This window comes from Eretmochelys imbricata, chromosome 13 (assembly GCF_965152235.1).
Source record: "Eretmochelys imbricata isolate rEreImb1 chromosome 13, rEreImb1.hap1, whole genome shotgun sequence".
NCBI classification, from domain to species: domain Eukaryota; kingdom Metazoa; phylum Chordata; order Testudines; family Cheloniidae; genus Eretmochelys; species Eretmochelys imbricata.
Window position 1 is genome coordinate 34,494,339 of NC_135584.1, and position 23,117 is coordinate 34,517,455.

Here is a 23,117-nt window from a genome sequence, read left to right on the forward strand (position 1 = left end):
CTGAACCTCCCGCTCCAGGAGTCTGCACTGAGAGCTGAGACCAAGGGGGCCCCGGGTCTCAGAGGCATTGTGTGTGGGGGGTGCTGGCTAAGGAGGACCTAGACTGGATTTATATGGCCAGAAGTGGATGGAGAACTCACTCAATACTGCACAGAGGCACCAGCGTTTTCCTTTAGTGCCAGTGTGAAAAGCTTGAGCTGCTTTGTGAGACAGCGTTGCCCAGTGGATAGAGCACCAGGACTCGGGTGCCCTGGTTCTGTTCCCAACTCTGCCATTGGCCTGCTGGGGTGTCTCTGTTTCCCCATCTGTAGTGTGGGCGTAATGATACCGACCTCCTTTGTAAAGCACTGTAAGATCTACTGATGCAAAGCGCTAGTGAAGAGCTAAGTGTTAATATCATTGAGCTTGCAGTGAAAACAGATGTGTGGAAGGCCCAGAGTTCAAGCCCTGGATTCCCAGGTGTGTGAGAATGTGCATAGTCCTGGGGCCTAAGGGAATTAGGCACCCAAACATAACTGAAATTCAGTGGGCCCCTAGCTGTCTCACGCTCCTTTGAATATTCCAGCCGACACTGGCATGGCCCAGATCCAGGGAAAGGCGTTCAGTGGCTCAGACCCCGCACTTGCTGTCCTGTTCCACCACACTCATCCCCTGCTCTGGCAGTGTCAGCTCATAGGCACAGCTCAGCTGTGCCCTGCTGGGTGAATGAGAAGGGAGGCCAACCTGTCCCCTCAGCCTCCACCATGTCACTGGGGCCCTTGACTCAGCAGCAGCTGTGCGGATGAGACCTCCGGGAGCAGCTCAGACAGGAAAAAGGAGCTCCCTTCATCGATTTATTTCTGTGATGGTCGCAAGGACCAACTCCAGCTGATGATCCCGGGCCTGTTGCAATAGGTACTGGACAATCAGGCTGTAGCCTTTTATTTTATTTAGACTAGATTGAGTGAGGTTATCTTACACCACCGTGGGGATGGCTCTGGGGGCTACAGTTTGGAGCGCCACAGAGTGAAAATCACCTCTGCTCTTTGCCTCTGATCTAGTGGCGCTAGGAACACGAGAAGACCAAGGACAGTGGCCACACATACATTCACAAGCACAAAGCCTAGTCTGTATCGTACATTGTATTAGAGTAATAAGTAAGGTTATGATTAGCCAGGCAGATATAATGCCCGTGAATGCTCACGCAAAAGTTATAAATAGAGTCAGGCCCCCAGCCTCAGAGATATTCTGGTGGATTTCTCACCACTTGATCAGCAGCAGGGGTGTAGTTCCTGATCGAGTTCTTCCCCAGGTTTTCCAACTAGGGAACACTCTTTTATGTCGTAATTCTGACTCCATCTAACTCCCACGCACGTGCATAAAGGTGCCAACCCTTTTCTCCTTATCCGTATGTCTTCACCCCATGAATATCGGGGTGCCCCATTTTCATAGCTCCTAATTAGCATTGATGCACAGCACATACCCTGCAGTCGGGACAGGCATTTAATGATGTCACACTAAGGTCTCTCATGGACTTGAACAATACTTTGGGGTCAATTTTCTGCAGCATCACTCATTGGCACATTTTCGCAGTAGCCTTGTGATCTTTACTGGCCTAGTGTTATTCTTCAGTCACCTACTTAAGCACTCTTAAGCCTCTGGCCTAGTATGGCTAAGCTGAAATCTTACAGGCCTCACCCTGTAGGCCTTGTATTTGGGCCCTGCTTTACTTATATACCTAATGCATATTCATTACTCCTAAATATTTATCAATCTTATTCTTCTATAATCCTAATATTTAAATCTATTTAGCACACAATTACATATGACATCTCACATAAATTGCTCACAACATCACACAGCACACTAATCAATGAATGATCAAATGAACAAGCTACCAGGTAACAGAGAAGGATAGTCTCTGTCTTCAAGCTTTCCCACTCTAGGGCCGGGATTATCAAAGGGCTGGGATTTGGGTGTCTAACCCCCTTAGGCCTCTTTAAAAATCCCACTCTGGTGTTGGACAGGACAGAGGGGGCAGATGAGATGGGATGGGTTGAGGGGCCACATCATAAACAAGAGAACTTAGAAGAGAAAGAAATGTCAGCCAGGCGTTGGCTTCTATCTGTTAATCTGTTAGTCTTTAAAGTGCCACTGGACTCCTCGTTGTTTTTGTGGATACAGACTAGCACGGCTACCCCATGATACTTGGATTGAAGAGTGCGTTATTAACTATTTGTTCCCTATGAAGGAACTTACAGACTGTGATCAAGTCACCCCTTAAACAGATTGAGCTTCTGGAGTCTATCTCAATAAGGCAGGTTTTCTAATCCTTTAATCATTCTCTTGGCTCTTCTCTGAACCCTCTGCAATTTATCAACCTCCTTCTTGAATTGTGGACCCCAAAAAAGGACACAGGATTCCAGCAGTGGTTGCACCAGTGCCAGATACAGAGATAAAATTACCTCTCCGATCCTCCTCAAGCTTCCCCTGTTTATACAGCCAAGGATCGCATTAGCCTTTTCGGCCGCAGCATCGCACATCCTCACAGTCAGATCAGTTATTGGACTGGGAATTTTTTTTCTAGCTCTTTCAGTTTCATCTCATTGAAACTAAAACACTGGGGCTTAAGCCTGCAGCCACTAAGAGCACAGAAATCCTGCAGAAGCCAACCGGGGTTCAACACAATCACTGTGTCTTAAGCATGTCTGCAGCACAGCCATGGCTGAGGAGTGGGACCGAAAATTGCAATGCAGGGGTTTCTTACACCACGGCAGCTCAGCAGGATAGAGAGGAAACCCAGAGGAAGAAAACAGCTCCCACGATCTTCCAGAGAGACAGCAAGTGCTGGGCATAAGTGGGACAATCAGCTGCCACTTGTGCACATGTTGGATCTACCACTGATGCGCCCATGACTTTAGCATCCATTGTCAGCCTCCATGTCTCTGAGCCATGTTATTTTCTGAGTCGATGGGTCTCCGTTTGGTTCCAAACGCCTGGGATCTGCACTACGAGTGACTGGCTGGCTGGGGCGGCGTGTGTGTGAGAAGCCGAACAGATGGACTGCCAGCTCAGCCCCAGAGTTGCCTCAACCTGCACTAGCCACACCCAACGCCACAGATGATTTAATTGGGGATTGGTCCTGCTTTGAGCAGGGGGTTGGACTAGGTGACCTCCTGAGGTCCCTTCCAACCCTGAGATTCTATGAGTCTATGATTCTATGAGATGGTGAGCAGGAACTACTGAGATTGGTACAGCATGACAGCACATGGGAATGGGGCAACAGAGAGAGGGATGGGAGAGTATGGCGGTGATAGATAGGTAGATAGATAGATAGATAGATAGATAGATAGATCGACTGAAAGGATCCTTGCCTAAATCAGGCAGGATTGGGGTCTAAGATTTCTGTCCTAAAACATACAGACTAAACAGAGATTAATTATAGCACATATCTGTGGCTAAAAGCTGAGCGGCACTCGAATGACTCCAGCCTCAGCCTCCAAGACCCAAACCCTTCCTTTATCAGCCCCAAGATTTAACGCTGTGTGCTTTTTGAACAGAGTCAGCAGCTTCAGGGAGCTAACCCCTGGAGGAATGGTGCTTATGCCGCAACATCGGCTCTTATTAGAAAAGCCTTCCCCACCAAACCAACCCAGCCATGTCCCACAGCTGCCGTGCAGAGAGGCTGGATGAAAAATGAGATTACACTTCACACCACAAGAGAGAGATGTTGAGCCCTATTGGGAGACCATGGAGACCTTTTGAAATCCTCCATGAAAAACAAGGACCCATGTGAGGATTGTCCACACAGTCCAGTGGCCAGGACTCTGACCTAGGACATGAGAAATTCAAGTCTCATTTCCTGCTATGCCTGATTTGCGTGCCCTGCATTCTGTCTCTCCAGCCTCATGAGTAGTGAATTAATTACACAACATGGGACAGCTCCAGCTGGAGAGATTTACCCCACAAGGCTGTTGGTGACGATACTCACATGGCATGTGGGAGACCCGGATTCCAGGCCTTTGTCACACTGACATGTACCAATAAAAGAACGTTTTGTTAAATTCCCAACCCATTGTACAAGGGGATGTGAATACCTATTCACTCTCATCCAGTGGTACTAGGGGATTTGAATACCAATTCACCTTCATCCAGTGGTACTAGGGGACCTAATTCTGGCCCATTGACTTGGGTGAAGTAATACCTATTTACAACAACTGGGACTCTGGCCCATTGACACCAGCATAGCAATGGCTGATTCACACAAACTACTGATTGGGTCCATTGACTCCAACAGAGCTATGGCCAATTCATACTAGCTGGGGGTCTCGCCCATTGACTCCAGTGGAGCTACGGCTGACTCCCACCAGTTGCATATTGGCTCCATTGACCCCAGTGGCACTATAGCTGATTCCCCCCAGCTGGGGTCTGGCCCATAGACTATAAGGCCAGGAGGGAGCATTCAGCACATGCTGCCTGACCTTCAGCATATCCTAGGCCAGAGAACCTTCCCCTTGGCTTCTGTACTGAGCCCAGCTCCACATGTTAAAACAATAACATTTGTTTCTGGGATTTGATGTTAAGGAAGGACCAGAGACAAAGAGATGAATCTAGGAGAAGAAGTATTGGATCCAACCATAAGGTCTAAAACACCCCAGCTAAATGAGTCATTGCTGCAGTCACAGCCAGGATTCTCTCCTTGGAATATTGCTATCGCCACAGGGATCGCCTCACCCACCTAACGGGTCACTGATGTACAAGCGCCCAGTGCCACCCCACCCCTCCAAAGTTACAGTCACAGGAACCTTGCAATAGGTCCACCCAGAGAGTCATTACGGGCATTGAACAGGACAGACAATCAGCTGTTTGGGGCTGGAACCTTCTTTTAATTCTGTCTGTGCAGCACCCGGCACAATGGGGTTCCAGCTCCATTACTCTGGGTCACAGGGGCTACAGCCATACCAATAATAAATAATTAATGATGAAATAATAATCGATTCTCAATGATCAGTTGTCCATAATTATTAGTCATTAAGTCCTCTCTGGATGGGCTAGCCATAGAGATGGAAAAAATTATTTCACCCAACCATTTTTCCAAGGAGCAAAAGGGGTTTTTGTCCAAATCAGGAAAGTTTGCAGGAAAATGTCATTTTTGCTGATAATTTCCAGTTTTCCATCGAAAACACAGAAACTGAATATTTTTCAACTTTGGGGAAAATGCCTGTTTAACCATTTCTGGTTTCTAAAGCCGACTTTTTTTTTTTTTTTTTTTTTACCATGGAAGGTTTTTAAAACCAATCATTTTATCATTTTACTGGACATTTTTACCAAAACCAGAAACATTTTACCCAAAATGGTTTTTGAGGCTGAACATTTTTACCAAAATTGGATGTTTTACCAAAAACAAGATCTTTACAAAAAACTGTTTTTGAAAAACAATTTATGTGGGGCACGGGGGTTGTTTTTTTTGTTGAAAAAAACAACTAACCAACCAACCTAAGAAATAAAAGATTTGTGTGGCGTATTGTTTTTTGCAAAACAAACCTCTTTTTAATTATGTTTTCTTTATTTCCTATGGAAACAAATGGCATTTTCAACCAGGTCTCAGATTAGCAAAGCAGTTGTACAACATGAGATGACATCCATAAACTGTGGATGAAGCATGCTCCTTTGCAAATATCTTGGATTGAGGTTTCCCCACGTATAAATTCCAGCAGCTGACGCAGGAACAAGAGGAGTGTATGTCATTAATGTGAGTTACCCGTTCCTTCGCCCAATGGGAAAACAACTCCTCAGAAACTGTTGACTTTTTGTCAAAAAATTGAAAATTTACTTTTTTTTTTTTTGGAGGTTTTCAGAAAAGACAAACCAAACTATTTTGTCCCAAACCCAAAAGCGTTACACCCAGTACCACTGAAAACTGAAAAATATTCAGACAAAAGAAAAAACTTTCAATTTTGCCAGATAGAATCACAATCCCTTCTGTACACACACCCAGAGTCCTTCCCTCAACTGGGCATGGAACTCAGGAGTCCAGACTCCCAAACCTGTGCACTGTCCATTAAAAGACAACACCTACCCAGCTCCTAGCCAGGGCTTTTCGGAGCGCCCCTTTCACATCCTTGTTCCTCAGGCTGTAGATGATGGGGTTGAGCATGGGGATGACAATGCCATAGAGCACGAGCAGTGCCCGGTCCTGCTCCTGCAAGTAAGTGAAGTTGGGGCGGAGGTAGGTGAAGAGGATTGTGTCAAAGTAGAGGCTGACCACGGTCAGGTGGGAGGCGCAGGTGGAGAAGGCCTTGAGGCACCCTTCCCTCATGCGGATCCTAAGGATGGCCAGCGTGATGTACACATAGGACACCAGGGTCCCCAGCAAGGAGCTGAAGACGATAGCACCGCCTACAGCGATGGTGACAGCCTGGTTGGCCTGGGTGTCAGAGCAGGAGAGCTGGAAGAGCGGGGGAATGTTGCAAAAGAGGTGGTGGAGGACGTTGCCCCGGCAGAAGGACAGGATGGACTTCAGGAATGAGTGCACGGCCGAGTTGGTCAAGCCCATGGTCCAGGCAACTGCAACCAGCAGGGCGCACACCCGCCGGCTCATGAACGCACCGTATTGTAGCGGGTGACAGATGGCCACGTAGCAGTCGTAGGCCATGACCCCCACTAGCAGGCACTCGATCCCCCCAAAGGAGATGAAGAAGAACATCTGGGAGAGGCAACTGGCCCACGAGCTGGACTTGTCCTGCGACAGGTAATTGGCCAGCATCTTGGGCAGGGTGCAGCTGGTGTAGCCGATGTCCACTATTGAGAGGTTGACCAGAAAGAAGTACATGGGTGTGTGGAGCCGGGAGTCCAGGCTGACCAGCAGTAAGATGAGCATGTTGCCCATCAGGGCCACCAGGTAGATGGCTGTGAAGACCCCCAAAGAGGATGAGCTGCTCTGCTGGGTTGCTGGAGAGACCGAGGAAGATGAATTCGGTCACTGAGGTGTCGTTCTCTCTCCCCATTGGCTCCAGGGGGTCCATCCCCTGCAGGCAGAGGAAGGTCAGTGGTGTGAGAGTTGGACTGAGACATTTACCCTCCTTGTGAGCTGAACTGTAAAGAGTGAGGGAAAGTCCCTACATGTTCACAGCAACCTACACTAACAGCAGTGGGTGGGAAAAGGTATGAAAGGGAGATGGAGACTGAATTGGCCCAAACAAAAGGCCTCTGGGTGTCCCTCAAGGCCTGTGACAAGCTCATGTCTGGGAAACGAGAGGGCTGTTGGGCCAGAAATCAGTTAACCTAAATTGTGTGTTGGAAACTGGGGGACAAATCAATGGGGGAGGGACTATTCTGCCCACCACTCCCTTCGGGGCCCTTCACGACACACTTGGGGTGGGGGGGGCGGGAATGAGGAAGAAGAGATGGGGGCTACTGGAGTGAAATTCACCATCGGGGCTGCTTCCCACCCCATCACTGATCCTGAGAGATGTCCTGGCCAGGCCAGAGAGAGAGACTCAGATGACATCGTCACCCCCTGTCTGCTCCAGAGAACCACAAACACCACCCAGGATGAAACGGGATCAACTTCAACAACAGCAGCTCCGACAACAGGGGACTGGAACACATGACTTACGAGGAGAGGCTGAGGGAACTGGAATTGTTTAGTCTGCGGAAGAGAAGAATGAGGGGGGATTTGATAGCTGCTTTCAACTACCTGAAAGGGGGTTCCAAAGAGGATGGATCTAGACTGTTCTCAGTGGTAGCTGATGACAGAAGAAGGAGTAATGGTCTCAAGTTACAGTGGGAGAGGTTTAGGTTGGATATTAGGAAAAACTTTTTCACAAGGAGGATGGTGAAACACTGGAATGCGTTACCTAGGGAGGTGGTGGAATCTCCTTCCTTAGAAGTTTTTAAGGTCAGGCTTGACAAAGCCCTGGCTGGGATGATTTAGTTGGGGATTGGTCCTGCTTTGAGCAGGGAGTTGGACTAGATGACCTCCTGAGGTCCCTTCCAACCCTATATTCTATGATTCTATGATTCTATGAACAGCAGCTCCAGCCAGTCTCAGCTCACTTCTCTCCCCCTGAGGTTCATTATCACCAGCACAGATACCTGGCAGACAAGAGACTGGCAGACAAGCCGGATTTCCTGCCCAGACTGTCCCAGCACAAGGGAAAGGGAACTAGAGGGGTTGTGCAAATGACAGCCGGATTTAATGCTTTACAATTCAAAGGTCCGGACTTTTCCCCTTCCTTTCCTGTGGTGTTAATCAAAGGTTAAGGGCTGTTTCACAGCATGTTTGCCATGGCACGAGCTGGGGGAGGTCTCTGGGTCCCAATCCCTGCCCCTCGTTTCACACTGGCTAGTGCTGGACAGTGATGGGCTCTGTTAGCACCTTGGCCCATTTAGTCCATCTACATTCACACAACAGGGGCCACCAGCAGGGAGCTGGCGGGGTCCTTAGAAGACCCAGCCTGCATCCCCAGTGCTGCCAAACAGTGCCTCAGGGCCAGATTTCCAGAGATGTTTAAGGGCCAGATTTGGAAGGCATTTTGGCATTTAGTGGGATTTTCAAACCACTGAGGTACCCGCACCATTGAAAGCAAAGGGAATCAGGCACCTAGAAGCGTTTGAAAATCTCACCAGGCACCGAAACACTGTAACAAACCTGGCCTCCCCTGCCCAGTTAGGGCTGGTTAAAAAAAAAATTGGCAACCCTTTTTTCCGTGAACATAAATGTCATTTTGTCCAAACCAGGCAGATTCTTAGCCCTGGAATGGTTCCAACAGAAACTGTCCCTGGGAACGTTTCTCCACTCTCTTGTTAGTACCAGTCATAATCTGAGTCAGTGACACTGCATCCTAAGTAAGGCAAATGTTATTCTAAACCATCTGGTTCAGTGTCTCGGTACCAATACTAAATCCTGACACAGCAATATTTCATAAATTGGTTACCGTGCATTCAGTAGGTTATCTGGAAAACAGAATCTATAAGAAACAGCTGGATCTATGTCAGCTACTGGTGTATCACAGAGCAATGCAACCAATGGAACAGAGAAGCTAGCCACTCCTGTCTAGCGAAGCTTACCCCAGAGGGTGAAAACCAACAGTCAGGATAAGCTATCTGCAGCACCGAAGTAAAAGGGCCAGACTAAAACACCAGATTGGAAAAATAATTTATGCTTGGATATAAGGTGGTGTCATATGTACACATACATACCTGTATGTACCACACAAAAGAACGGCCATACTGGGTCAGACCAAAGGTCCATCTAAACCAGTATCCTGTCTTCCGACAGCGGCCAATATCAGGTGCCCCAGAGGGAATGAACAGAACACGTAATCATCAAGTGATCCATCCCCTGGATCAACAAAGGCTAGGAATGCCATCCCAGTCCATCCTGGTTAATAGCCATTGATGGACCTATCATTCATGAATTTATCTAGTTATTTTTTTGAACGCTATAACAGTCTTGGCCTTCACAACATCCTCTGGCAAAGAGTCTTATAGTCTTGGCCTTCACAACATCCTCTGGCAAAGAATTCCACAGGTTGACTGTGTGTTCTGTTAAGAAATACTTCCTTTTGTTTGTTTTAAACCTGCTGCCTATTAATTTCATTTGGTGACCCCTAGTTTGTGTGTTATGAGAAGGAGTAAATAACACTTTCTTATTTACTTTTCCCATGCCAATCATGATTTTATAGACCTCAATCTTAACCACCCTCAGTAGTCTCTTTTCCAAGCTCAGAAGTCCCAGTCTTATTAAACTCTCCTGATATGGAAGCTGTATTTATATACATATTTATGTGTACATATATATGCCATATCCATACAGTGATGGGTTGGATCACAGAAACCCCCTTGGGGTTGCCAACTGATGTGCCAAGACTACTTCTGCTCCTGCTTTCCTGCCCTGGCAGCTTAGGACTTCAGTGCCTTGCCTGGTTTAAGCCAGACCCGCTAGCTTGCTGCAAACCCAGACCCAGATCTGAACCATGTCCCCTAACAGCTGTAGACCTAATTGAAAGCAACTTAGGCAGTGTTCCTGTCCTTGACACTCAGATGCCCAACTCTCAATGGGGTCCAAACCCCAAATAAATCCATTTTACCCTGTATAAAGCTTATACAGGGTAAACTCATAAATCGTTTGCCCTCTATAACACTGATAGAGAGATATGCACAGCTGTTTGCCCCCTCTCCCCCCACCCCACCCCCCAGGTATTAATACATACTCTGGGTTAATTTATAAGTAAAAAGTGATTTTATTAAATACAGGAAGTAGTATTTAAGTGGCTCCAGGTAGTAACAGACAGAACAAAGTGAATTACCAAGCAAAGTAAAATAGAACATGCAAGTCTACGTCTAGTACAGTAATAAAACTGAATACAGATAAAATCGTCATCCAGTAAACTTCCTTTTACAGACTAGCCTCCTTCTAGTCTGGGTCCAGCAATCACTCACACCCCCTGTAGTTACTGTCCTTTGTTCCAGTTTCTTTCAGGTATCCTTGGGGATGGAGAGGCTCTTTCTTTAGCCAGCTGAAGACCAAATGGAGGGGTCTCCCAGGGGTTTAAATAGACTTTCTCTTGTGGGTGGAGACCCCCTCCTCTCGCCTATGCAAAGTCCATCTACAAAATGGAGTTTTGGAGTCACCCGGGCAAGTCACATGTCTGTGCAAGACTGACAGGTTTCAGAGTAACAGCCGTGTTAGTCTGTATTCACAAAAAGAAAAGGAGTACTTGTGGCACCTTAGAGACTAACCAATTTATTTGAGCATGAGCTTTCGTGAGCTACAGCTCACTTCATTGGATGCATACCGTGGAAACTGCAGCAGACTTTATATACACACAGAGAATATGAAACAATACCTCCTCCCACCCCACTGTCCTGCTGGTAATAGCTTATCTAAAGTGATCATCAAGTTGGGGGGCCATTTCCAGCACAAATCCAGGTTTTCTCACCCTCCAGCCCCCACACAAATTCACTCTCCTGCTGGTGATAGCCCATCCAAAGTGACAACTCTCTACACAATGTGCATGATAATCAAGTTGGGCCATTTCCTGCACAAATCCAGGTTCTCTCACCCCCTCACCCCCCTCCCAAAAACCACACACACAAACTCACTATCCTGCTGGTAATAGCTCATCCAAAGTGACCACTCTCCCTACAATGTGCATGATAATCAAGGTGGGCCATTTCCTGCACAAATCCAGGTTTTCTCACCCCCCCACCCCCATACACACACAAACTCACTGTGTGTGTTTAGGGGTGGGGGGGTGAGAAAACCTGGATTTGTGCTGGAAATGGCCCAACTTGATTATCATGCACATTGTGTAGAGAGTTGTCACTTTGGATGGGCTATCACCAGCAGGAGAGTGAATTTGTGTGGGGGGCCGGAGGGTGAGAAAACCTGGATTTGTGCTGGAAATGGCCCAACTTGATGATCACTTTAGATAAGCTATTACCAGCAGGACAGTGGGGTGGGAGGAGGTATTGTTTCATATTCTCTGTGTGTATATAAAGTCTGCTGCAGTTTCCACGGTATGCATCCGATGAAGTGAGCTGTAGCTCACGAAAGCTCATGCTCAAATAAATTGGTTAGTCTCTAAGGTGCCACAAGTACTCCTTTTCTTTTTGTGCATGACTGAGTTTCTTACCAGCCAAGCCACATTCCTGGGAAAGCCCAGATGTGGATTGGCGTCTCCAAGTTCATTGTTGGCTTAAGAGCTTCTTGACTGAGCACTTACTGAGAATAGTCTTTTCTCAGGAAGCTGACCAACCACTTGACTAAAACCTACTCAGAATCAAACAAGTATGCAGCCAATGTTCATAACTTTGAATACAGAAATGATACATGCATACAAATAGGATTAATAGATTCAGTAGATCATAACCTTTACAGAGATATGTTACATGACATATGTAGCATAAAACACATTCTAGTTATGTCATATATACATTCAGAAGTATATTTCCATAAAGCCTTATGGGGGGCACTGTCACACATATTATCCATATGTATTCATTATTTGGGTACCACCAAGGCTCACTCATAAAACCCCACTCCTCAATCATGATTCAGGAGTCTAACATTCCCAGGCCCACCATAAGAAACTAAAAACAATTGAAAAATAAAATCTGTCCATCAGTCATAAAAGGAAATGTAAAAACTTAAGGGACAGATGGAGCGTAAATGTACGGATGGTAAAGTAAGGTAACCACATACGAGAGTTTACCTTACAGCAAGAACAGAAACAGAATAAAACATTGGAAACAGCTGAAAAACTCTGCAAAAAAGACGTGCCCTCCTGTTAGAAATATCTGCGGTCAACAACAGGCTTGTGGTAGCTACCCTGTGCCTGAAGAGTGGGGACAGAAATGGAAAAAGGTAGCCCTAGCAAAGTTAAAAAAATGAAACGGGCCAATGTAGTGCAACCACCACTGTAAGATAAATCCAGGTTCTGGTAAAACTTAAACTGAGACCTAGACTGGTGCCTGTCAGAATGGGACAAATAAGTGCCCAGGAGGGAGAAGTAGCAAACAGTACATTCACTGGATTGGTAACTCAGATGAAGGAAAAAATAGAACAGTTCACAGAGCACATTAGGAGACAGAAGCTGAGACTCAATCTTGGGGGAGTGAATAAAGAATTTCAAAGTGAAAACCCAAAATTGAGCAGGTTAACACTTAGAATTGATGCATTAATGCCTGGAGGTGCCCAAAAAACAGTTAACTGCAGTATGTAAGGGCACTCCTGCAATCCATTTGGCATGCAGACAAAAGCAACAAACACTAGGGGAACAAATTCAGGTAATGACCCCCACTATCCTCTCAAAGCCAGGATAAAAACCAGGGGTGCGGGTTCACAACTGCTTTAACCCACGAAGCCACACACTCCTTGCTCAGAGATAAAAACAGACCCTTCTTTCTCAAATATTTTTACCTACCAGTTTTCTTTTATGTCCTTTCTCAGTTTGCTAAACTGGCTGCTGCTGCCGGTACTTTAAGATACCTTGATAATCTCTCTTGGCTCAGGTCTCCCTACCTTCCTAGATTGCTCTTCACACTTTTCCCCTGCCTCTCTGCTCTCTCTTTGTTTTAAAGGTTAAAAGTTATAGTTTTTACAGCGGGCGGGGTCAGTTGTTGGCTCCACGTGTGTGTTTTTTCTGCATGCTGCACTGGCTGTGGCCGTACAGCAGGTTCTGATCAAACTGCCCACAAAACCCACAAAACTTTGCCAAGGAGCGAAGGCACCCGGCCAGCTTTATTGTCGACGAAGCACGGTAATAGCACCCGGCAGACTCTATGAGGATACTAAGACATGTAGCCTGTGACAATAGACGCTGCTCAGTGAGCAGTGGGACTTTTCACTGTCCCCTAGGCTGGCCAAAGACACTGCATGTAAGATCCCTCATTATTCACCGATACAAACAAGTTATATATTGCCCCTCTGACCTAGTTAGTTTCTGCCCCTTTGACGTGGTTAATTACCACCCTTTACCTTGTACATGGTGGTTCAATCAAAACATTTTTATTCATTACGCTCCCGTCCTGCCCGTATCACTAAGAGGGGGTCAGTGTATTCTTGGATGAGTGTTTGTACCCCATACTTGGTACCAGGGTGTTCTGCTACCACCCTTCTGGAGTGCGTTTGCGTGAGTGTCCTTTGCCTCGCACTTCTCAGGAATGTGTGTGTTTCTGCAATCCCAGCCCTGTTCTTGCCAGGTTCTGTGAGCCTGTGTAACCCACACACCTCCTGGCTGTGGCGTTCTGTCCCATCTGGTGGCACTGAGACCACTTCGACAGAGTTAATGAATCTGCCCTACAGCCTTAGCTAACAGCAGTTGGCTTTTAGATCATGCAGTAAAGGTTCATGCACTAAGCTCCTACAGGACCCAGGCTCAATCCCGCCTGCCGACGACCAAGGTCTGTTGGTGTTACACAGGCACAGGCTGACTTCTGCTCTCAGCCTGTCTCTTGCTAACTTTGCTTGATATTAGCAGGGCTTGACCCACTACTTTAGTTCAGGCCTCAGGCCTCATACAGGGCCTTTGATACAAGGCCTCATGTTTCAGACTTTCTTTCTGCTACACCTGGGATTCTTGATTCCCAATCCCCCAACTCTAACCTACGAAATCCCATTCCCCTCCCACAGCTATGGGTAGAACCCAGGAGTCCTGGTTCTGTTCTCCCACTCCCCACCCTGCCCCACCTGCTCTAACCCACTAGTGTCTAGTGGTTAGAGCAGGGGTCTGGGAGCCAGGACTCCTGGGTTCTCTCTCAGCTCTGGGATGGGAGGTGTGACAAGGACCAGTCGCTCCCTCACTCCTCCTCAAGGATTCAGTGGCACTGGAAGAGCTGCCGGGATGGAGCCTGAGGCTGGAATAACACCAGCCATGAGCTGCCCCACCCACAGGTCTGCTGGTGCCCCTCAGTCCTGACTGGCAGCCCCAACTGCTCCTGCACGGCAGCGGGTGTGAAACTGGCTCCATGGACACATTGTGTAACCAGCCGGGACATGGGCCCGCTGGGTGGCTGCAGTGTCCGGACCCTGGGTCTGTCCTGGTGCAACAGAGAGCTGGGGGTTCCCGGACTAGCTGGGGTCAGTGGGCTGGATGACCCAGGGGTCTGATGTGGGAGGAAAGGCGGGGAGACCAGGCCTGATTGACCCCGGGGTGTGATGGGGGGCAGGGAAGAGAATACCAGGTTAGAGGGGCTGATGAGCCAGCATGCTACGTACCTTCCTATGGCAGGAAATTGATCTGAGATATGAGCTTGCAATCCTCAGCCCATCCGCTCCAGGAATGGCCTTGTCGCCTGGTGCCTGCCTCACTGTCTCCCTCCAGAGCTCGTCTGCCATCCTGTCCTGACGAGAGCTTTGGGCAGCAAGCGCCTCCCTGCCGCTCTCCCACCAACAGCCCAGCCCCTGCTCTGTGCCCAGTGAGAGACACAGCCCAGCTGAGGGATGCTGGGATCGGCAGATATTGCAGAGCTGTCTCCCAGGGAATCAACCTTTGTCACTGCGGGCCAGCCCAGGAGGACCAATTTGCCTCGTACAATCAGCATCCTTGGCCGAGGAGAGAGACATGAGCTCAATGCCTGTCTGAAACCAAACCAGAGCCAACTGCAGTGTTTCACTCTCAGGTCCTCAGTTTACAGGCGTTGTCTCTCAGAAACCCCTGGACCAAGTGACTCCAAATTTACCGCACTTACCCTAGCTCAGACACTAAGGAGACATGTCAAATTTCAAAACAGTGTGACTCAGGGTGTGGATTTTAGAGCGCCTAGAAAACGCGGCTGTTAAGCAGTGAGCTCGTATCAGCCCCTAACAGGCTATGTCTACATTAGCACTTTTGTTGGCAACACTTTTGTCGGTCAGGGGTAAGAAAAAAACACACACACACCCCGGACCAATATAAGTTTCATGGACTAAAGCATCGATGTGGACAGCGCTATATGGGTGGGAGAGTTCTTCAGAGCGATGGGCAAACATCTCCACTCTGGCAGGAGACTGATTGGTCACCTCCGCTGGATGCGAACTATCAGAACCTATTTCCAGTACACGGACGGAACACCTTACCCAGCTGCAGGCTGTAGGTGGTACGATGCTGTTCACAACCAGCGTGGCACTGGCCTGCCTTGCAGATCATTCCTCGCTGAACCAGGGCACGGGATGATTTTTGTGACTAGTGATTTGGGGCACTGCAGTTGCTGGGTGTCCACACTGAGCCACGTTAAAGAGGTCTGGTTTTGCAAGTGCGGGGGCTCGGCCCTTTATAAAAGCCAGAGCTCTAAAAGGGGGTGCATGCCAGGCTCCCAAAAAAACCCATTCCTTTTGAAAACGGTGGGCCTTTCTGTAATATATGCTCTGTTGGATTGGCTTCAAAACCCACCTCAGGCTTTCCCTGGGCACTTTGCACTTAGCAGTGCCGGGTCTCAGCTGCATCCCCAAAATCCAGTCAGTGGAGGATGGTCCCATTGGTCCATGGATGCTGTCCCATTGAAAGAGGCCCAAAGGAACCACAAGCAAAGACACACAAAACACAAGCCATTATTTATCGCAGCGGCAACATCCATTGAACAAATGGTCTAAAAAACAGGCACCCATGAGCCGGGCGTTTGGAGGGCCACCAAGCTGCGGTCCCACCTCCTGTCTACCACAGGCTGCTAAATTCCACCCAGTTCCCCCAGCACTGAGCCCAGGAACGGACGTTTGGCTAAAGTGTCTTCCCAAAAGGCCCCAGGGAGTTTGTTCCGTGGGTTAATCACCCTCTCAGTTACAAAAAATGGAGCCTTGTTTCCAATTGTAATTGGGCTTCCAGCTATTTCCCAGGAGTCTCTGCAAGGGCCAAGGAACCCACGGTTCACAAGCTGCGCAGAGATTGTGGCTTCATCTCACAGCCACCCTGGCCTTGGCACTAGGGTTGCCGAGATTCCTGGAGGTTTCATCCTGTGACATGATCTTTAATTAAGTGAGGGCTGGCAACCCTACGTGGCATCAGCTGCATCCAAGAGGCCCACGCTGTTAGGAGTCCCGTGGCTGGCCCTCTCCAAGTTGCCTAAGGGATTTGGACAACAATTGCTAGGGCAGGCTCATCAGCCTGTTCAGAGGCCCAGACACCAGGAGACAGGGACAGAACCCAGTATGGTGTGGTGGGGAGATTACTTTGCTCCTAGGACACAAAGGAGCTGGCTGGCTCAACAGCTGGGGTGGGAGCCACCTGGGCCATCTGGAAACACACTGAGAACCTCCCAGCTTGTGTCACACAAGCCAGTGGACAGCCACTAGGTGTCCCAGTCCCTGTCCTGGGGCCAGATAGGAGCCGGCACCCCCTAGAGGGGAAAGGCCCCATGTCCTATTCCCCACCCCACAATCCAGCCAGTCCCCTGCCCAGAGGCCGGATGGGAGCCAATGCCCCCTTAGGGTGAACAGATGTCTCAATTTTGGGGGCTTTTTCTTATATAGGCACCTATTACCCCCCCCTCCGCCCGGATTTTTTACTCTTGCTATCTGGTCACCCTACACCCCCTAGAGGGGAAAGACCATTTGGGGTCCGTCTCTGCAGGGCATGGGGACACCAAACCTGGGTCCCCCACCCAGTCCTGCCTCCCCCTCAGGCCCAGACAGCGATGGTGGCCATGACAGTGAAGCCCAGTGCGATGAAGGAGAACTTGGCCAGGGGCGGCTCACTGGAGCTCAGCTCGTGGGGCAGGATCTCCAGGAAGGTGATGTACAGGAAAGTGCCAGCCGCCAGCCCCTCCAGCAGGGCCATGGCCAGCCCACTGGCTGCTCCGCCCGAGAGCGAGAGCCCGATGCCCACGGCCATGCCGGAGGGGGACATGAGGGCAAAGATGCCCAGGTAGAGCAGCCTCCAGCGGGGCCGGGTGCCACTTTGCACCAGCTGCAGCCCCAGGCTGAAGGCGATCACACCCTTGTGGGCCAGCACAGCCAGGCAGAGCTGGAGGGCCCCCGCCTCACCCTGCTGCACCCCCACCGCCAGCCCCTCGAAGAGTGAGTGCAACGACAGAGTGATGAAGAGCACCAGGGCCCGGAAGGAGCCAGGTGAGGGGCCACCAGGCACCGGGACCCCATGGGAGTGCGGGACGGAGGGGACACTGGGGGCTGAGCAGGCAGGGTCCTTGTCCGGGGCCCCATGGGACGGTGGAGCCGAGTGGCAGCAGTGCAGCACCAGGCTCTCGGTGAGGAAGACGAGGAAGAAGCCGAGGGAGATGACGAGCTCCGCGAAGGGGTAATCCAGCTGTGGGGAGAGGGATGGGGAGATGGAGGGAGAGACATGGTTTGTTTCAGAGGGACTCACATGCGGGCACCCAGCCCGGCCTTCCCCACCTCTACACGTAGCCTACAGAGCACGTCCCAAAGGGAGGGCTATTTAGGAGAGTGGGATCTAGTGGTTAGAGCAGGGAGCTGGTCGCCAGGACTCCTGGTTTCTGTCCCTGGCTCTGGGAGGGGAGTGGGATCTAGTGGGTTAGAGGGGGAAGGGGCTGGGAGCCAGGACTCCTGGGTTCTCTCCCTGGCTCTGCAAAGGGAGTGGGGACAAACAATTAGAGCAGAGGGGAGCTGGGAACCAGGACTCCTGGGTTCTGTTCCTGGCTCTGGGAGGGGAGTAGGGTCTAGTGGGTTAGAGCAGGGGAGACTGGGAGTCAGGACTCCTGGCTTCTCTCCCTGTATCTGGGAGGGGAGATTTGACAAGGGCCAGTCGCTCCCCCTGCCTTGGCTCTGCTCTCACAGATCTTTCCCCACAGTTGACCTCTTCCCGCCTCTCCTCAGTGGGGGCACTTCCAGCCAAGAGGTGTCGGGGGCACTTACCTCAGCCCCACAGGCACTGGCCCTAGATGAGTTGTTCTGTGTCCCCGTCAAGTTCTGCCCAGCAACAGCCTGTGGGGAAACAAGGGGAACTAGATACCGCGCTGGGGGGCAGGCGGTGCACTGACCCCATATTCACCTGGAGGGCTGTCCCTGCTCCCCCTGCTGAAAGGGACAGGCCCTGCTCTGTGTGTGTGTGTCCCTGCACCTCCTGCGGGAGGGGACGGGCCCTGCTGCGTCTGTGTTGTGTGTGTCCGTCCCTGCATCTCCTGCGGGAGGGGACGGGTCCTGCTGCGTCTGTGTTGTGTGTGTCCGTCCCTGCATCTCCTGCGGGAGGGGACGGGCCCTGCTGCGTCTGTGTTGTGTGTGTCCGTCCCTGCACCTCCTGCGGGAGGGGACGGGTCCTGCTGCGTCTGTGTTGTGTGTGTCCGTCCCTGCATCTCCTGCGGGAGGGGACGGGCCCTGCTCCATGTGTGTGTGTGCGTGTCTGTCCCTGTGCCCCCTGTTGGAGGGGACAGGCCCTGATCCGTGTGTGTGTGTGTGCGCGTGTGTGTCCCTGCGCCCCCTGCTGGAGGGGATGGGCCCTGCTGTGTGTGCACCACCCTGCTGGAGCAAGGGGAACCCGTGCATCCCTGTGCCGTCTCACCTGCTGCAACCGCTTGCCCAGCTCCCCCTGGATGTCTGTCAGCGCGTCGGCTGCTGTGTGCATGAGGCAGGCCCCCAGAAAGACCCCTGCTGCGAAGCAGCCAATGTAGCTCAGGATGCGCCGGTGCCACCCTGTGGGAGGAGAGGGCTGGGGTGAGGCCAAGACCACGGGGCAGGGCGGAGCAAGGGGATCCCAGCCTGGGAGGTGGGTCTCGAACTGGGGAACTGCACAGCCTGGGGCAGGAGAAAGCCAGAGGCAGGGAGAGCAGGCACAGAGCCCTGGACTGGCAGCGGGAATACCCAGGTTCCAATTCTGGCTCAGCCACTGGCCTGTTGGGTGAGCTTGGTAAATCACTTGGCATCCCTGCACCTCAGTTTCCCCATCTGTACAATGGGGCTAATGAGACTGACCTCCTTAGCGAAGTGCTTTAAGATCTGCTGATAGAACAAGGGTGATTAATGAACTGGCAAGAGGGTGGAGTGAAAGCAGCACAGTTCCCCAGGGAGGAAGAACTGGGCACAGATAAGAAGAAAAAGGGCAAAGCAACGGCTAAGAAAGTGGGACATAGTTGGACAGACACAACCTCGGTTTCCCTCAGGGGGGCCAGAGCCCCCTGAGTGTGGCTGTTTCTTTCACCCCACGGAGAGGCAGTGATGGGGATGGGGCAGGGTGGAGGTATCATTCATGCCTGCAGCTGCCCCATTGTCTTATTTACTAAGGGGTTTTCCCCTGCTCCGGGAGCCAGAAGCCTGCAGGGGATAGGGGAGGGGAAGCACCAGACAGACAGATACACGGATAGAGAATGAGAGCGAGGAGCAGCAAGAGATACATAGATAGATAGATAGATAGATAGATATAATGAGCAGAGGGGTGTCTATGGGGATAGATGATAGGGGGAGCAGAGGGGTGCCTGTGGAGGTAGATGATAGGGGAGCAGAGGAGTGTCTGTGGGGATAGATGACAGAGGAGCAGAGCGGTGTCTATGGAGATAGACGATAGAGGAGCAGAGGGGTGCGTATGGGGATACCCAGCGCGCCCCACTCCCGTCATGTGGATGCAAAGCCACTGTCCCAGCCCCAGCCCCTCTTCACCTTTGGCCGCTTTGATCTGGAACCACTTGACCTGGGCCGGGATGAGGCCGCAGACGAGGGTGATGAACAGCAGAGCCACCAGGCAGCCGATCTTCACCACCAGGAGTGGCTCCATCCGCGCAGGTGCCAGGAGGGCCGGGTCGTGCAATACACCTGGGCGTTACCCTGGGCTCACACCCTACAGCCCCTCCTCCACAATGCCCTGCTAGCCCCAGCCCTCTCCTGTCCTCCCTCGCCTAACCAGTCCCACGATAGGGAGACCCCCACCACAGATGACCCTAACCCTAATCCTAGGCAGCCACAGCCAAAGCCAGGCCCTCAGCCGAACCCAGGCCTGGCCGGGGACCCTTCCAAGTCCCAGGAATCAGTGGGAGATGCTGTGCTGCACGGGGATGGGTCAGGCCGTCCCCGGTTCCCTGGGCTTCCTCCTCCCCTCCCGTCTACCTCACTCCATCTGCCCCTCTGCCTTCCCCTGTCCCCCTTCCTTTCACTGCATCTCTGCTGCTCCTCGCTCCCTCTCCTGCTCAGCTCCTGCCACCTTCCCCAGCGCCTCCCAGCCCTGCAGTGAATAATAACCTCCCGGGAGCAGGGAGCCAACCCCCCACCCCCGCACGTCCTTCAATCTTAATTACACCATCATTAAATAATTTATTGGGTAAACATTTCCCAAGAGCACTTTTCCACACCATTTCCCCGGTCACCGGCTGCATTCCTAGTAGCTTAGATATGCTTGTATTGCACACCTATCCCTCTCTAATACCCAGCAGGCCCTGGCCCGGGGGGATTTTCCAACTGTTGAAGGGTTTGGTGCCAAGCTGGACGGTGCTGGATCAGCATCTCCCGGACCCCAAGCGGGGTGAGGATGGAGAGACCTCAAACATACAGCCTCCCGGGGCCTGGTCAGCCCTCCACCTCTACCAGCTGCCCGGCCTGGATTCACAGGGGTGGCCAGCCGTCTCTGCAGCAGTGCCCTCTTCTGGTGTGCCGAGTGCTGGGCCCCCGAGGACAGCCCGCCGGATACAGCACCCATTTCTCCCCCTGGCTGCCCAGCAGGCCCTCGGGAGAGATGCCACCAGCAGGTATCTGCAATGGCAAAGGCCAGCCTGGCAAACCAAGACATCCGCCTCTACTCACCCACAACCTGGGCTGAAGGGGCCTAAAGTCAGTGTTAACTAGGAGGGGCACTGGCTGCCCTGCCTCTCCCAAACCCAGCCTCCCCCTCGCTGCCCCGGCCCTGAGCAGCCAGAGCCTCGGATCCCAGCTGGCTCCCACCTCCCGGCCCCGTGCCCGGTAGCTACCCAGCGGGCTCCATGGGGTCTCCGTTGCTGAGTTACCGGCTGGTCCTTTGTCCTCCAGTGACATGGGGACAGTTCTAGGTAGTGCATTGCTGCCTGTGTGACCCTTCTCTCCCCGCTCCCTCCAGGAGAAATTCAGCCCTTCACACACAGCCTGCACAGTGAGTGGGGAAACTGAGTCACACACATCCCAGACTAATATCGCCATACTGCCCCCACTGCCGCAGGAGACCTCGAGCTTCGTTACTGGCCAGGCAATGCTGGGAAGTTTGGTCACAAACTGGGCCAGATAACAATTTCCTAGAAGGAAGAGGTCCCATGCCCTGTTCCCAGCCCCTGACCCCCGCACTGGGGACAGACACCAGACGGTGTCCCAGCCCCATCTTCCATTCCCCACCCCACTAAGCCAGCTGGTCCCCACGCCCTGCGCCTGGGTCCCAGACAGCACTTCCTGAGCTCCTGTGATGGTGTCAGCACCTGGCTGCAGCTTGGCTCCTGAAACACACCCTGGCCCTTCACCCGCTGTTTACTCTAAACGGAGCATTTCCCAGCACCACCAGCAGCAGCCCATGGGCCACAGCCCTGACGCAGCGTAACCGTCAGCGTCCCCTGGCAGCCAGTGCTGGTCCCACGCTCCCAGTATGGCACTAGGTAGGGGGCACTGAGGTGCAAGGACTGGGGTGGGGACTCAGTAGGGGATGCTCTCCCCTAGCAGGCAGTTCTGGCATCACAGCCCCAGTATGGTGCTAGGGGGCGCTGGGCTGCAGGGAGCAGGGTGGGGACTCCGCAGGGGAGGCTGTCCCACAGGGAGCAGGTCTGCAGGGGGTGCAGTGCTGCAGTTTGGGAGCCCCCTAGGGAGCAGGATGGGGGGCGCTGTCCTGTAGGGAGCAGGTTTGGGACCCCGCAGAGAACAGGGTGGGGGGCCCGCAGGGGAGGTTGTCCCACAAGGAGCAGGAACAGGTGCTGGATCCAACAGGCTGTCCTTGGGGGCCCAGTGCCAGGCACACCAAAAAAAAAAAAAAAAGGGAGGGGTCTTCAGGAGAGGCTGTCCCGTAGGGAGTAGGCTCAGGCCCCGCAGGGAGCAGGATGGAGGTCTGCAGGGGGTGCAGTGCTGCAGAGTGGGAGCCCCACAGGGAGCAGGATGGGCGGCCCCGCAGGGGGCACTGTCCTGCAGGGGGCAGGGTGGGGAGTCTGCATGGTGCGGGTGGGGGCCCCGCAAGAGAGACTGTCCCATAGGGAGCAGGATGGGGGCCCACAGAAGGCACTATCCCATGGGTGGGGGGTGTCCTGCAGGGAGCAGGGTGGGGTCTGCCGGGTGGGGGCTCTACACGGAACAGGGTGGGGGGCGGCAGGCAGCGCTGTCCTGCAGGGAGCTGGGCCCACACAGAGCTCAGGCCCCCCCTTTCAGCCCCGTGGTTGCATGCCAAGCCTACGCACACAGCTGGGTCACGCCCAGGGGCTCCATGGAACCAGCTGAGCCCGTTCCCCGACCCAAGCTATGGCAATGGCAGCAAGTGGTAACTCCTCGAGCCCAGCACACACTGTGCCCAGTATGCGGGGCATGCTCACTGCCAGGCGAGAGGGAGGGCTGGCTGCCCACAGGAGGAAACCGAGACCCACAAAGGGAAGGGACACAGTGAGAGAACAGTATCAGGAGTTCTGGCTCCCAGCCCCCCTGCTCTAACCACTATACTTCCCTCCCTTCCCCTCCCATAGCTGGGGAGAGAACCCAGGAGTCCTGACACCCAGGCTGCTGCCAGTCTAACCCTGCACGGTAACTGACGCCAAAGCTGGTG

At 52.0% G+C, this 23,117-nt stretch overlaps 1 protein-coding gene and 1 pseudogene across 1 annotated transcript; both read right to left on the reverse strand.

The window, feature by feature from the left end:
* Positions 1-6,040: 6,040 nt before the first annotated feature.
* LOC144273173 (olfactory receptor 5AR1-like) lies at positions 6,041-7,004 on the reverse strand (annotated as a pseudogene).
* A 9,533-nt stretch (positions 7,005-16,537) lies between these two features.
* Positions 16,538-20,430, reverse strand: SLC39A2 (solute carrier family 39 member 2). Its single transcript, XM_077832117.1, has 4 exons — positions 20,027-20,430; positions 18,936-19,066; positions 18,293-18,361; positions 16,538-17,723 (listed from the first exon to the last, which is right to left on the reverse strand). The coding sequence occupies exons 1-4, from the start codon at positions 20,139-20,141 to the stop codon at positions 17,079-17,081; spliced, it is 960 nt and encodes a 319-aa protein (XP_077688243.1). The 5' UTR covers positions 20,142-20,430; the 3' UTR covers positions 16,538-17,078.
* Between the last annotated feature and the right edge of the window lie 2,687 nt (positions 20,431-23,117).